This window comes from Mus caroli, unplaced genomic scaffold (genome assembly GCF_978045245.1).
Source record: "Mus caroli unplaced genomic scaffold, Mus_caroli_1 scaffold_3, whole genome shotgun sequence".
NCBI classification, from domain to species: domain Eukaryota; kingdom Metazoa; phylum Chordata; class Mammalia; order Rodentia; family Muridae; genus Mus; species Mus caroli.
The window spans coordinates 76,462,211-76,475,798 of NW_028227258.1; the positions used below are offsets into that span (position 1 = coordinate 76,462,211).

Genomic DNA, 13,588 nt, shown 5'->3' on the forward strand with positions numbered 1-13,588 from the left:
ATTACTAAACACAGCCTATAAAATAAGTAGGTTTAAAGTTCTTGAACAGATCAAGATGCTAACATATTAAGAAAGACATTATTTTCAGAAAAACAAGATATTTGAAAGATATAAAATTTCCATGAATGAGACATTTACAGTAAAATTTTTAAAAAGTTAAAGATAGACATAATAAGAGAAAAATCAGTAAGCCAGAAAGAGTATAAAGAATACCCAAAATGAAACAAAAAATAAAGAAATCTAAAATAAATTTTTGTGATTTGAACAGTGAATACTGGCAAGCTGAAGTCACAGTTGTGTGCAATGCACAGGTCATGGGATTTGTGGTTAGTTAGGTTAGATCTCCTTTCTTCTAAGCACACTTTTTTTCTCTTTCTCTGGGTTTAAGTCTCATAACCAGAGGTAATCACACAAGGTACATACAAGCATTAACAAGGTCATTGCTGGGCAGTCAATGCTGTAAATGTATATAAGCAAATCTGAGGACATCAATAAACATTATACACACCTGTTACTAGCATTCTTGTTTGAGATTTAACACACACACACACACACACACACACCAGCCACCTACATAAGTCAAAGTTCTTTCAACTCCAATTATAGAAGAATACAGATTAGAAGCTGGGGTGGTCGATCTTGGTTGTCAACATGATTAGAAAAATAATCAACTAAATGACTTTGTCTGATTGGTCTGTGAGAGTATTGCCTGAAGCATGAACTGGTGTGGGGCACAGCGCTTTCCATAGCAGCCCCCACATGAGGAGGTCTGAGGAACAGTGTGCTGTTCCTACTTGCCCATGGTCACTCCTTGCTGCTCAGTCCATCCACCCTGTTGCCACTACTCCTGCTACTCTTTACTGATGTCATGAAACAGCTTCTTCCATCTTCCAACATGGACTGAAGACCAGGGAGGGGCTCTGCAGGAGCTATCCAGGCCTGCAGTGCCAGGCTGCAAGAGCTGGGGCATCCAGCCCTGTGTACTGAGCAGTTGCCAGTTTCTCAGCCTCTCCATTGTAAAGGCGGTCACAATTGGACTACCTAGATCCAACTGTGCAAGCCAATCTAATACATCTCCTTTATTAGATATATTCACTCTATTAGAGTTCTGCTCCTCTAGTGAACCCTGACTAATACAGAACCCAATTGTTAAACTGAGAGTGACCTGAGTGGGTGACTGGGCAAACACAGATGGGCCAGTCACAACAGCACTTCCTTCATCTGTACATTAGGAGTAGACCAAAAAAATGACTTATGCATTTCTTCCTACTCTGCCCTCATGATCTGCAGCTTCAAGAATGGTTCCTGCACTATCTGCATATTTTACCTGTAGGACAAAGCTCTACACAGAGCTTTGCTTGCATTTTACTCCAACAATCATAATGATTTGGATTTCTGGGCTAGTGGAGATCAGAAATAAAAATCCAGAAGTGGAAAATGAGCAAGGAACAGCTTCCAGAGTCAAATACACTGACAGTAGCTTAAAAGGAGGAGGAGGGTAGAAGGTAAGGGCTGCAAGCACTGTACAGTGAAGTCTAAAAGAATAGGCTACTGCTAACATTTACTATGTGATCAGACAGCCTTGAACACCTCAATAGCTCTTCAAGGCACCATTATATTCCAACTCAGCAGTAACTGATGTTGCTGACAGCCTTAAGCAATCACATCAAGATTACCTTATGTTCAAGATACTCTATTGAAAAGTTGAGAAAACACATAATGTGTTTTAGAAAGAGACCCATAAATAGGTTTAAAATATCAAGTTTTAAGTGCTTGTAAAATTCTTTCATACTTTTTCTTCCTACAAACACACATACATATATACACACATATATATTTTCTAAACAAGGTTCAATCAAAGGTTTTTTGCCCCTAAAGACCCATGAACTACTTTTTCAGAACCTTAAACAGAAGATCCTCTGAACAACACACAAAGGGTTGACCAATCAACTGTATGAAACAAACACATTGATCAAGTAAAGTCATTGGCATAACACAGAGCACATGCAACAGCAAATGGTGCAGGAAGACTGAGCGGTAGAGGTGAGAGTGCTTCTGAAGGGGAAGGCTTCCAAGAACCCACTGAGAGGTGGGAAAACCCAAATAAGAAAGGAGACAAATGTTCCTCATGAACAAAGGGGAGGTCACCCAGCCCAAGGGGGCAAAAGTCCCTCAACACCATGAGACAGCCAGGTGTGGCACTAGGAAATTTTGGATCATTGGACCAGCGTAAGCGATGAGGAGAACCTCACTCTCAGAAGCCTGTGCTCACACACACCTGTGTTAGAGATAAGGGATGCAGGCAACACTCTCCATTCCTAGAACACAAAAGTAACAGGGACTCAGAGTGATGGGCAGGAATAAAGTCTGAGGACACCACGTAACTCCAATTTCCACAGATTTCATTAAAGAAAATCACAGAAATGGAAAAAAAAAGTTAACAGAACACTGGCACACTTTGTCCTCTAGGTTGGCCAGATAAGTATCACCTAAGTGTGAATGGACATAGAGCTAAACAGATGGGACTGCAGTGTGCCCGAGACTCATTTCCACAATGTTTTCCTGACTTGCTATTTTGTGTCTCAGCTTTAAGTTAAAAACAACTTTGTGATTACATTCAGAATTAAAGGTCAGAAGGGCCTATCAGCTGGTCCTCTCTTGATCTGGTGAAGTCTTTCTAAACTGATTAGACCCTTCAAAACAAGCTATTAGTGATACCTGCTATGTTTAGAGAGCAGAAATACTGCTGACTTACCTAACTTTAAATAGATGTCATTAGGATTTCAAAAATAAATTAAACCCAAAGTACTTTACAAAAGCATTGCATCATCATTTTCAGAGAGGCAAGACCTCTTTTTGGTGCAATCTGCAGGCTTGGATTCAAGAATGAATATCCAGCACAATATGTGCTGTGTGCTGTGTGCACTGTTATCAAATCCCTAGGGGGTAGGCTTCACAACATATTTATTCTTCTTTACGTGAGAGCCTTGTTGTTAATAGTATATACTCTTGTGAATAAAAATTCTGTAAATTGTCACAAACAATATTCCTGATTCATTCCATTGCTGCCAGGACCAATTCTGAACATTGTATGGAAAACCCCAAATGCGTTTTTAGACAGACTGATAGTGAGAAAAAAGGAGAGTGACTTAGCACACACAAATGGAAAAAAAATGGCGTTTATGTCTTTGCCCAGTTTTGGAAAAAAGAGGCCTTGTGTTTGCTAGGGGGTTTGGTGTTACATACAGATAAGAGCTTCCAGACAAGACACACAAGAGCAGATCACTGGTCTCCAGTTAATGTCATCAGGGGCACAGCCCGATTCTGAGAGGGCCTTATCTACTGCACCACACTGAACATCCCTACCATCAGCGGCAATATGGACAACTGTCCTCTCTACTTTCTCCTACTTTGGGAATGAACCAGGAGGGCCCAGCTGAAATCACAAGGAATGAACGTGCACTCATTGTGTGTGTGTGTATGAGCACACAGGCTTGCACAAGCATTTATTCCAAACATATCCGATGCCTTGATAAATTCTCAGCATTCCTGGAAACATTATTTGGCCAATTACGGAATGAACAGACTTGTATGTAAATCCTATGATATTTTAGCAAATAAATATATTTTGTTTCTAATTTTCTTCCTACTTCACATCTAGAATATTTCAACAAGAGAAACTAGAATGATACTGATAAACAGGATATAACCAGCTCACAGCAAATAACCTAGGATCCCGTTTATAGTTCTGTAGGCCAATAATTAGTTAATAATTTAAGGGCAATCTGTACCACAGAAGGAAGTTTTACTAGGTTAAAATAGTAAATGAGGCTGCACCCCTGCTAATAAAAACAGAAAATGCTGTCCTTCGTTTGGCTGTAATCTTGCCAATAAGCAGCAAAATGGGCTGACTGACCTTTTCAGTCTGAAGATTCATAATGGAATTCCATAAAAATCCTAAAACTAAGATAAAATAAGAAGATAAAATATCTGTGCTCTTAAAAAACATTCAGAAGGGTCACTACTTCAGAACCAGTTATGGCAGCCAGGTCAACATGACAACCTTGACAGAAGCAGCCAGGGTGCAGATAGTCAGTAAACATGGGTTGAAAAGGCGAAGAAGACATTATATTTGTACATACATGCATTTGTACACACTGATGTTTATAATGCACATACATGCATGAACACACACCTAACAAACAATAGTCAAGCTCATCTGCAAAAAGAGTCACCTGGGGACAAAGCTGAGCTGTGAGTTTAAGGCCATGAAGGCCATAGGCAGACACAGGTGTCAGGGTAGCTCTGGGACAAGGGCATGGGCTCTGAGGGCATGGGCTCTGAAGCCACACTACTGGGTTTTAATCCTGGCTTCTCCACTTACCTTCTGATTGCGGTAACCATAGTAACTACCTCACTGGGTTGTTAGGAGGTTAAAATAAGCTAATCTGCCACAGAACAAGCACTCTGTTAGTAGATCATTATTGTAAACGCAGCTGAAAACTCCAGCTGTGGGCATCTGAAGACACCCTGAAGCAGAAGTCAAGATGCTGAGTCCATGAAGGGAAAGATCTTGAGTGGCTCGCTGAAGAAAGCTTTGAGCCAAAACTCCTGGTCCAGTCAGGCTTGTCACCAGCGGGAAGTAGACATGGAGAAGGCCCCCACCTCAGGTCATGGAGAAAGACAACTCTGAAAAGGCAGATCCCTGACCTTGCATCTGGCTCCAGTGCATGGCAGGGCTCTGGCACTACCTAAGCTGTAGCAGGTTGGGAAATTAATGCAGAAAACTTTTCATTCAATAAAGACCATAGGGCCCTGGCACAAGCTGTCATGAACCCATCCTAGAGACATCTCTACAGTCCAGGGTACAGTCAGGTTGAAAATCACATTGAACACAGAGAAGAGCAGATGATAACAAACCCACACCTGGAACCCTCCTGGCTAACACTTCCAGAGAGGACAAATTACCTACAGACACAGACTCCTCAGCAGCAGTAACAGATGCCTGAGGAAAGAGGGACTGCATCTTCAGAGTGCTGAGGAGAAATAGATGTCAACATGGAATCCTACGCTTCCACTGCAGACTGAGGGAGAAGGCAAACCGGCTGCAAGCACACAGGACTGAGCTCATCCCCCACAGAGCCAGAGAGCAGAGACACTGACATCGACAGGAGCGAGAGATGCTCGGGCATGCTGGCTAAAGAGGACAAACTGACAAGGGCTTCTTCCATGTCCCATGCCTGAACCCACAAAACATATCTGTGTTTATGTGAGGAGAGTCCCATCTCCCCCTTGCCCTTGGTCTTTCCTTCTGTGCTCAGAAGACATCTGATTTTGAAAGGTGCTTCCTCCCACTTGTCTTTATTCACTGCCTTAATTTTTAATACTTTAACTGATACTGAAAAGCAGTGGTGCCCAACCCCAACCCCAACCCCCAGTTCTGTTTCTAGATGCAATCACCTTCATATCTTTGGGCAGTCTCACCTGGTATTTATCTTCCTATTTTTAAATAAAACTCCGTGCCAGGAGACCTTTGGAAAAATCCATCACCTGCCGGTGAAGGCTAAGGCTGCTTGGCCATTTGCCATGTGACAAGCCTTTCTAAAAACTGGCAGAAGGACAGTCTTGGTAAGCTGTTACAATGAAAGACACAGTGCATTTGTTTAGAACTTGAAGCCCCATGATGTGGGCTTCATTTCCAGAATTAACTGATATGAGTTTCAAGGTGAGAGAATAATAACAGGAACATTTCCCAGTATTTTTATATAACTATATCATAAGCACTTATTCATGCTGTATTACTTTATATCTATTAAAAAATAGAAAATGCCCACCCTGATAATAAGCTGGGTAACATGAAAGTCTGTGAAGTCAGGCTGCTAGGATAGCAGTTCACTATGCCAAGGGACAGGAGCCAAGGCACATGTGACAGCTTGAATAGGGGTGAGGGTTGTGAGGATGGAGAGAAGAAAGGATCTCCATCACTTGAACTTTGGGAGAAAAAAGGAAGAAGATGGAAAGCACTTCAGGAAAGTGACTTACTTCTATCCTGTGTGTAAAACAAAAAGAAACCTTGGTGAATGAATCCTGTGACTAGAAGTCTGTCTCAAGGCAATCTAAAGCATGTATTTATTACCCAATTAAAAATGTAAACAACAAAACAATAGTGGAAACCAAACAATAACAACCCCACTCCCACCCCTCCTCTAAAAGAAAAACAAATCAGAGCTTCTAACTAGAGGTCTAGGACAAGGAGAAGGGGAGCGTGGGAGCCTCTAATAAATGGCCAAAAGAATCACTTAATCTCTCTCTCTCTCTTTCTCTTTCTCTCTCTCTCTCTCTCTCTCTCTCTCTCTCTCTCTCGTAGTTGTTTAAAACATGACTCTCAATTATGGTAAATACAAGTTTAGTTCTGCTCTTGTACTCCCCAATATCTGAGGTGTGTCATAGAGTTTGTTAAATTAGAGAGTGGGGCCTCTACTCTTTCTTCAATACGCTCTCGTCCGAGGGACTTAGTGGCTTTATTCCCTTTGGAGAACATCCTGTCATCTTGTAGTTGCCTTTCATTTGCTTCCTTGTACTTGGTGTGTACTCTGCTCGGAGAGCCCACTTACAGACACCTGCTGTTCTCACCTCCCCATCTTCCCCAGTCCTCCCTGAAGCTACCTTCCTCTGGGGCCTGCAGGAGCTGCTGCAAAGCTGGCTACCTGGAATTCTTCTTTACTTCAGGAACCTGGATAATGGAAGGTAAATCTTAAGAAGCTGTTTAAAACTGCTATTATCCTAACAGCACACCAGGTTGATAGTGGTGGGGCAGAATGCTCAGTTGGAATAGTTCATGTTCTGCTAAGAATATTTAGGACTTTGTTCTACTCTCCTCCCGAAGTAAGTACCACTTCTGAGAAGTCTGCTTCTGCCTGACTCCATCCTGTGCATATGACCCACCCTTCATTTCCCTCTCTCTAAGGGGCTTCAGCGTCTTCTCTTCCTTCAGTCCCTGTGGTCATGAACTTCATGGCATGCCTGCATTTGAGGCCGATTTTATCCATTCATATCCTGGTGTTGTTCTATCCTCTTGTCTTAGTCAGGATTAGTACCGCTGTGATAAAACACTGTGACCAAAAGTAATGAGGAGGAAAGGGGATTATTTGACTTACATGTCCTGAATCCATTGAGGGAAGCCAAGTCAGGAATTGAAACTGAATGGGAACCTAGAGTAGGAGCTGATGCTTTGGAGGAATGAGGCTTGCTTCTCATGGCTTTCTCAGCCTGCTTTCTTGTAGAACCAGGACTGCTAACTCAATACCATCCAAAACTGGCTGGGGCCTCCCCTATCAATCACTGATTAAGAAAATGTTCTCCAGGCGTGCCTACAGTCCAATCTGAAGGAGGCATTTTCTCCATTGACGTTCCTACCTCTCAGACAACTCTAGCTTGTGTCAAATTGACATAAGACTTAGCCAGCACTCCTATGTACAGTCCATTTACTTTTTGCTTAGTCAGCTTTACGAACACCTTGTATTTTGATTGCCCATCCTATGTTTTCCTTAAGCACACTCTATTTCTACCATGTAGACACATATTAGCAGGTACTGTCACCGTGTGCTTGGTTGCTCCATGAGGGCAAGATGACCTGGCTCAGAACTGTCTCCCTAGAGCTAGTACAGGGCAAACACTTGGTAGGCAGAAACAATGTCAGCTGAGAGAAGGACTGAGGCAACCACAAAGGGAGAGAATAATAATTTAAGCAGAAGCCTGGTGTTTACTGAATCAGGAAATAATACCATGCACTTTAAATGCACTCAGTTAAGTGTTTACTGATTGATCTTGAAATATTTTAAAGCACTATTTTTCTCTGATGGCTACTTGGACCTTCTGTAATCAGGCATCTCTTTTAACAGGTCAGCAGGCAAAATAAATCACACACAGACCAAATGCATTCTCCAGAAACACTTCAGTCCTGAACAACACATCACTACTTTTTGAACAAAGCAAATCTCTTCTAAATTAAGGACTCATTAAATAAAACTTAGTAACTTTCTATTCTGCAAATAAAATAAGTATTTTTACTGAAAAATGTTTGTCCAATATACTATTATGGTTGAATGACGTAATTGCAGTGTATCTATGGTGACAAATGCAAATAAGGATACCAACTGTTGTGTGTAGCAGTTACTTGTCCTGTCACTACTGGCAAAACAAAAAATTGTGCTTAATAACTCAAGGGAATCTTTATAAAGATGAAAGTCACCACTCACTATGTGTTAATACTAATAGGTTAGATTTATGAAGCACTTATTACTTGCAGTGACTAAGCATTTTAAAAGAGTTTATTCATTTAATTCTCATAAAAATCCAATGAGTCTAATACATTACCCTCACTTTGCAAGTTAGATACTCAGGCAAAAGAAGATTAAGTGATCTATCTACACAGACATTCTACTCATCTCAATGAAAATTTTATCTTTAGCACTTTTCTGTGCCACTAAAACATTTTCATAAACATTATTAGTGGCTTCATAATACTCCTCTGTATACATTTATCACGATTTACTCAGCCGTTCCCCCCACCACTGGGGAACTCTGGTTGCTTCCAATTTGACATTACTACAAACAATTCTGGGGCAGACATCACTGGAGAAAAGTCTATAACCTTTTTTTTTTTCATTGTTTTTCTATGACAGACTCCTAAAAGAATCAGTGGGCCAATAAATACTTGTTGGATGACTAAAACATACAAAACAATATTATTTTGCCTTACAAAAGTCTCTTCATACTCTCATAAAATATGTTCCTATCCCAACAGCAAGATATAGAGATATAAATACACAACATTTGTCTTATGCACAGGAGCTATAGATTTTTTTCTCTAAATAGCTAGCCAATTTTTCCAAAATCATCAATTAAGTAAATCATTCTTTTCCCAATGATTTTTGTTCTCTCTCTCTCTCTCTCTGTGTGTGTGTAGTATGTGTGTGTGTGTAGTATGTGTGTGTATGTATGTATGTATGTGGCATGCATATGCCCTCATGTATACATTCCTCCCTTTACCAAACATTTCTGAGCAGATACTTTCCCCTGGTGATTGATTTACTTTGGGGGTGTGGGGGGGGGGGAAGAGACAGGATAAATAAGTACTATATTTTAATATGTTGATGAATTGTATGTGTAGAAATAGATAAAACATTAAAATGTAAACTGATAACTAGACAAGAGAGAGGAGCTCTATTTAAAGGCAGGAAGCCACCTAAAGCAGAAGTGAGGGCTGAAGAGCAGACATTAGAGCCGGTAAAGGAAAGCAGCCATGAGGAGCGTCAGGAGGCAGAGGCAGAAGATGCAGGAAGGAAGGAAACAGTTATATATTACCATACTTGACATGGCTGATCACACGACAAGATACTATTCTACTCTAGTCTTCAAATACCATCTCTCAAGTTCTTCATTAGTTACAGTCCCCAGATGCAGAGTAAATATATCACAATACTGTGTCCATGGGCCTCAGAGACGTTCTAAAACATTTTAAATTGAACGACAGGCAAACAAGAAAGGAACGAAATACTTTAAGCGATGTCTTGGTGTGAGGATTTTCATATTCCTCAGCTGTAGACTAAAACAGGTTCTTTAAGAAGAAGGATACTTCTGAAGGGCAGGCTGCTCAGCAAAGCTGAGAGAACAGTCATGACAGCTACTGGAGCCATGAGTGCTGCTGGCTCTAATGAAGAACAGCAAACCCTTGCTTAGGAAAGCTATCCTCATAGCCTTTCCTGCCCTCTCAATCCAATGTCCACACATTCTCAATGCACTCACTGTTTAACTGACTTGCTGACCACAGAGCAGGAACTTTCTAGAGTACATAACACGGCTTTCCAAATGTGCTGACCAGCTAGTTATTTTGAACTGGCTGTATTCTATTTAGGCACAACTGAAGAATCTGTTATCTGCTTATAACTGCTTATATCTGTTTATCCAAAAATATGCTTCTAAATGTACCCTAAGACTCTGCTAGGTATCACATTCCCAACTGAGGAAAAAAAAAAGAACTCAAAAGGCTCTAGCTTATATCTAGACTTTTTAAAAAAAAATTTTATTACATATTTTCTTCATTTACATTTCTAATGCTATTCCAAAAGTCCCCTATACTCTCCCTCCGATATCTAGACTATTGATGGTCAACTAAAACATAAGGAAAAAAGGTCTTCAGCAAAGAAGGAGAAAGGTAGAAGTGCCATATAAACTGAGTGCTATTTCACTCATCTAAGGAAATACTGTATCTACTATATCTGAGTCTTCACCCAAAAGAAAACCTGTTTTTAAAGAAAACATATCTCTTCTCCAGCAAACAAGAACTCCTTCTCCATAGGTAGACACTTTACAGTAGAAAGAGGACCCAAGAGGATGGCACCTCATGTGTACAGCAAGGTGCTGACTTCCTGTAGAGAGACCCAATAGCAAACAGGCAGTGGCCAGGGATATGGTTTAGATAGATGCGATCCCTCACAATGAAAAGCCCAAATAAGAAGAGTTCCAGGCCTGAGAATCTGCCTTAATCCAATCAAAGCTCTGACTAAAGCAGACACACGCAAGGCACTGACAGCAGCCTAGGTAGATCAGCCTTCGCTTGCATTTAAACTGAGAATACAGAACACACTCATAACAGTCCCTGTCTGTGATATACTCATCACCATAACCCTGTCTACACATGCTCCTGAAGATGGAAACTCCACTCCCATTTAACAATATCAGATTCCTGAACAGAATGGGAGCCACATTCTAGCTCAAATATTTACAGTGCTCCTTCCATCTTATTCTTCAAAATGTAATTCATTCCTTAAAAATACCACACTAAAAGTCTTGCTGATGCTGATGCTGGCTCAGTTGCCTCTTAGGATCAAGTGAAAATAAGTAGCTAAATCGATAACCAACTCTCTTTTATACTATAGTGCTCCGTTACTGACTGCTTCTTAGATTTCAATAACTGAGACCACATTGCTCTTACACTGTAAAATCACATACTACATGTTCTTTTCTTGGGTCCTCCCTACTCCTCCATGTATCAGTCTATCTCCTACTTGACTTCTCAGTGTGGACACCACATTTTTTTCCAGACATTCCTCCTTAACTAGATACACCACTACAATTTCTCAAATAATACTTCCTCTTGCTCAATTACATGTCCCTCCTCTGGGTTCCAAAATTACTCTTTGCACATTGCCTTTGCAAGAATTATCATATTGTACTCTACTTGTTTGTAAGACATCAGCTCTGTCCATCTTTAAACTCCTAAAGCAAAGATCTTTGCTTGTCTGCATTAGACAGTTCTTATCAGCATCTGGTGTTTGATAGGCACTTGAAAGCATTTGTGAAAGGAGTGAATAGATGCTATGAATACACTCAGACTTAGAAATAGAATTATAGAGACATGTCTTTATAAACAATTAATGCATCATGCTTAATTCCCTAATCATGCAAAATTCCCTAAGCAAGTAATTCCTTATCTATATTTACTATGACATAAACATTTTCTAATGTAAACAGACAGTATAAAACACCTTACCGGTAAAGTTCCAGGCAGAGATGCATCAAAATAAGAAACCAAAGAGTTTGGAGGTGCTGCAAAGCACACTTGAGCTCCAGAGAAGAGTTTAGAGTTGGAGGAAATCTGTGCATGAATTTCCAGTCCTACTACAGCTGCCCATTTGTGTTCACTAAAGGGAAGGAAAATGGTTAAAACGTTACATTTGTCACTAAATATAAATTCTTATAAACCTATATTTCCAATTATAATCTTGTGTTTTAAATTAAAATTTTATATGCTTATATTTTAAAATGTGACATTTTATTGGTGAATAAATTAAATGTACCTTATTAGTTAATAAACACTAAGTAAATGACTCAGTAAATAATAAAAGCTTATCTTCTCATCATTATTTGGGTTTAATACAAATGCCAGGATTCTAGTTCTAGAGAAATGATGGCTAAAGAATAAATTATCGCCCATATTTTGAGTTCATTGTTAAGAGCTTGTAGCTACAGAAGCAGGATCAGATACCATAGACTACCACAATATGGTATTCCTTAAAACTTGTGAAAAGGAACAGAAAACCATTAGAGGAAACTTTGTTTTCATCCACCAAGTCCCATCCAGTTCTTGAGACCTAAACTTACATTTTTTTCATTTGTTCACACTTGACTGCTAGCAAATCTTTGTAAATGCTATACAGTGCTATGCTAATGTCTCTTATCTGACCAGCCCTACTCTGGTGAGCCAGTACTCCACTCTCTTTGGGGAATTAAATTCTCTATTCCTACGTATGTTCCTAGTCTTCACTGCTCCCTAGAAATTTTCTATATTAGTCAGATTTTAATTCATGTGCATTCAGTTTTGTTTTAAGCAGTTCAATAGATGAAGGAATGAGAAAAGATTAATTCCTTCTTTCTAAAATTTGATAATAAAGCTTGCAAGTGAGAAGGAATAAACTAAGAAATCCAGAAATTCTGCATGTCCTAATTACTAATCGAAGTATTTCTGCAGTTTCATTTCGTGGAAAGAAAATGGTCTAGTTTATGAAGAGAATAGAAAGGAGATGCTTTGGGACATTTTTCTTCTCTTCTTCACTGAAATGCTAAAAAAAAAATGCCAACCTCAACAAAACAAAACATTTTTAAAAATTGCCTTGTTTCTGTATTTTAAAAGAAGCTTTAAATCATGTACACTGATGCAACTAACAGCTGTACAAGATAAGCAATTCTTTATATAATCGGGGAAAGATTTCGTCAGTCGACTAACATCCTCCTGGGGTCTAGACAAATATGCCCACCATAAAACCACAGATAGCGAGTGCTTTCTGACTAATAAGACCTCTAATAAGACCTCTCCTATCTGGGGCTTTGTACAACTGCTATTTTCTGTCTTTAAATTATTGCTAGCCTGTAGTGACGCCAAATGCCCGCTACATACGAGCCAGAGTCTAGTGTCGCAGACCCCACACGAGTTAGTAGGGCAAAGTATTCCAGTCTTCTGTCTGAGAAGACGACTGGAGGAAACGCTATTTTACATTCGCACGGTGTCCAAATATGCCTACTTTAGGACAGAAGTTTAAGAGTGAGGCTCAAGGTGGCAGGCCTGGTTTTGTGTTTTCTTTTAGGTTCAGTTGCCCATAACACAGGTGACCACCCTCCAGCACACTAAAACCCTCAGGCTGGGCTGCCGGGGCCATTATCTTCGTTCTGCACTTCCACGAGACAGGCAAAGGTATGAAGAAGATATACCCTTTCCTCGGCTTCTGAGCCGTGTGGAGGGAAGGCTGAGCCACTGAACTCTGTCTCCTAGCCCAGATGGATGTGGGCCCAGTCTGAGAACCACTTCGGTGGCGGGAACCGCCGTCTCTCCATGTTAAAGCCCAGAGTCTTCCAGGGAAACCCAAGCGCAGCACGGGCGCCGCCATAGCGTAGCCGAAGTCCGGGTCAGGTGACCCACCCTCCCTCTGCCGCGAGGCTCCCTGGGAAGCGTAGTTCTGGCAATGCGCCACAACCCGTGTAGGCTTTGACCGGAAGACTACTATTCCCAGCAACCCAATTCAAAGGCTGC

At 40.6% G+C, this 13,588-nt stretch overlaps 1 protein-coding gene across 1 annotated transcript in view; it reads right to left on the reverse strand.

The window, feature by feature from the left end:
• The window catches only part of Gatb (glutamyl-tRNA amidotransferase subunit B), a 74,462-nt gene extending 60,994 nt beyond the window's left edge, over nt 1-13,468 (reverse strand). The window contains exons 1-2 of the mRNA XM_021157655.2: nt 13,270-13,468; nt 11,555-11,705 (exon numbers count right to left, since the gene is read on the reverse strand). Coding sequence (XP_021013314.1) covers nt 11,555-11,705; nt 13,270-13,445 — 327 coding nt within the window. The 5' untranslated portion in view covers nt 13,446-13,468. The remainder of the gene's footprint in view (nt 1-11,554; nt 11,706-13,269) is intronic.
• Nucleotides 13,469-13,588: the final 120 nt, after the last annotated feature.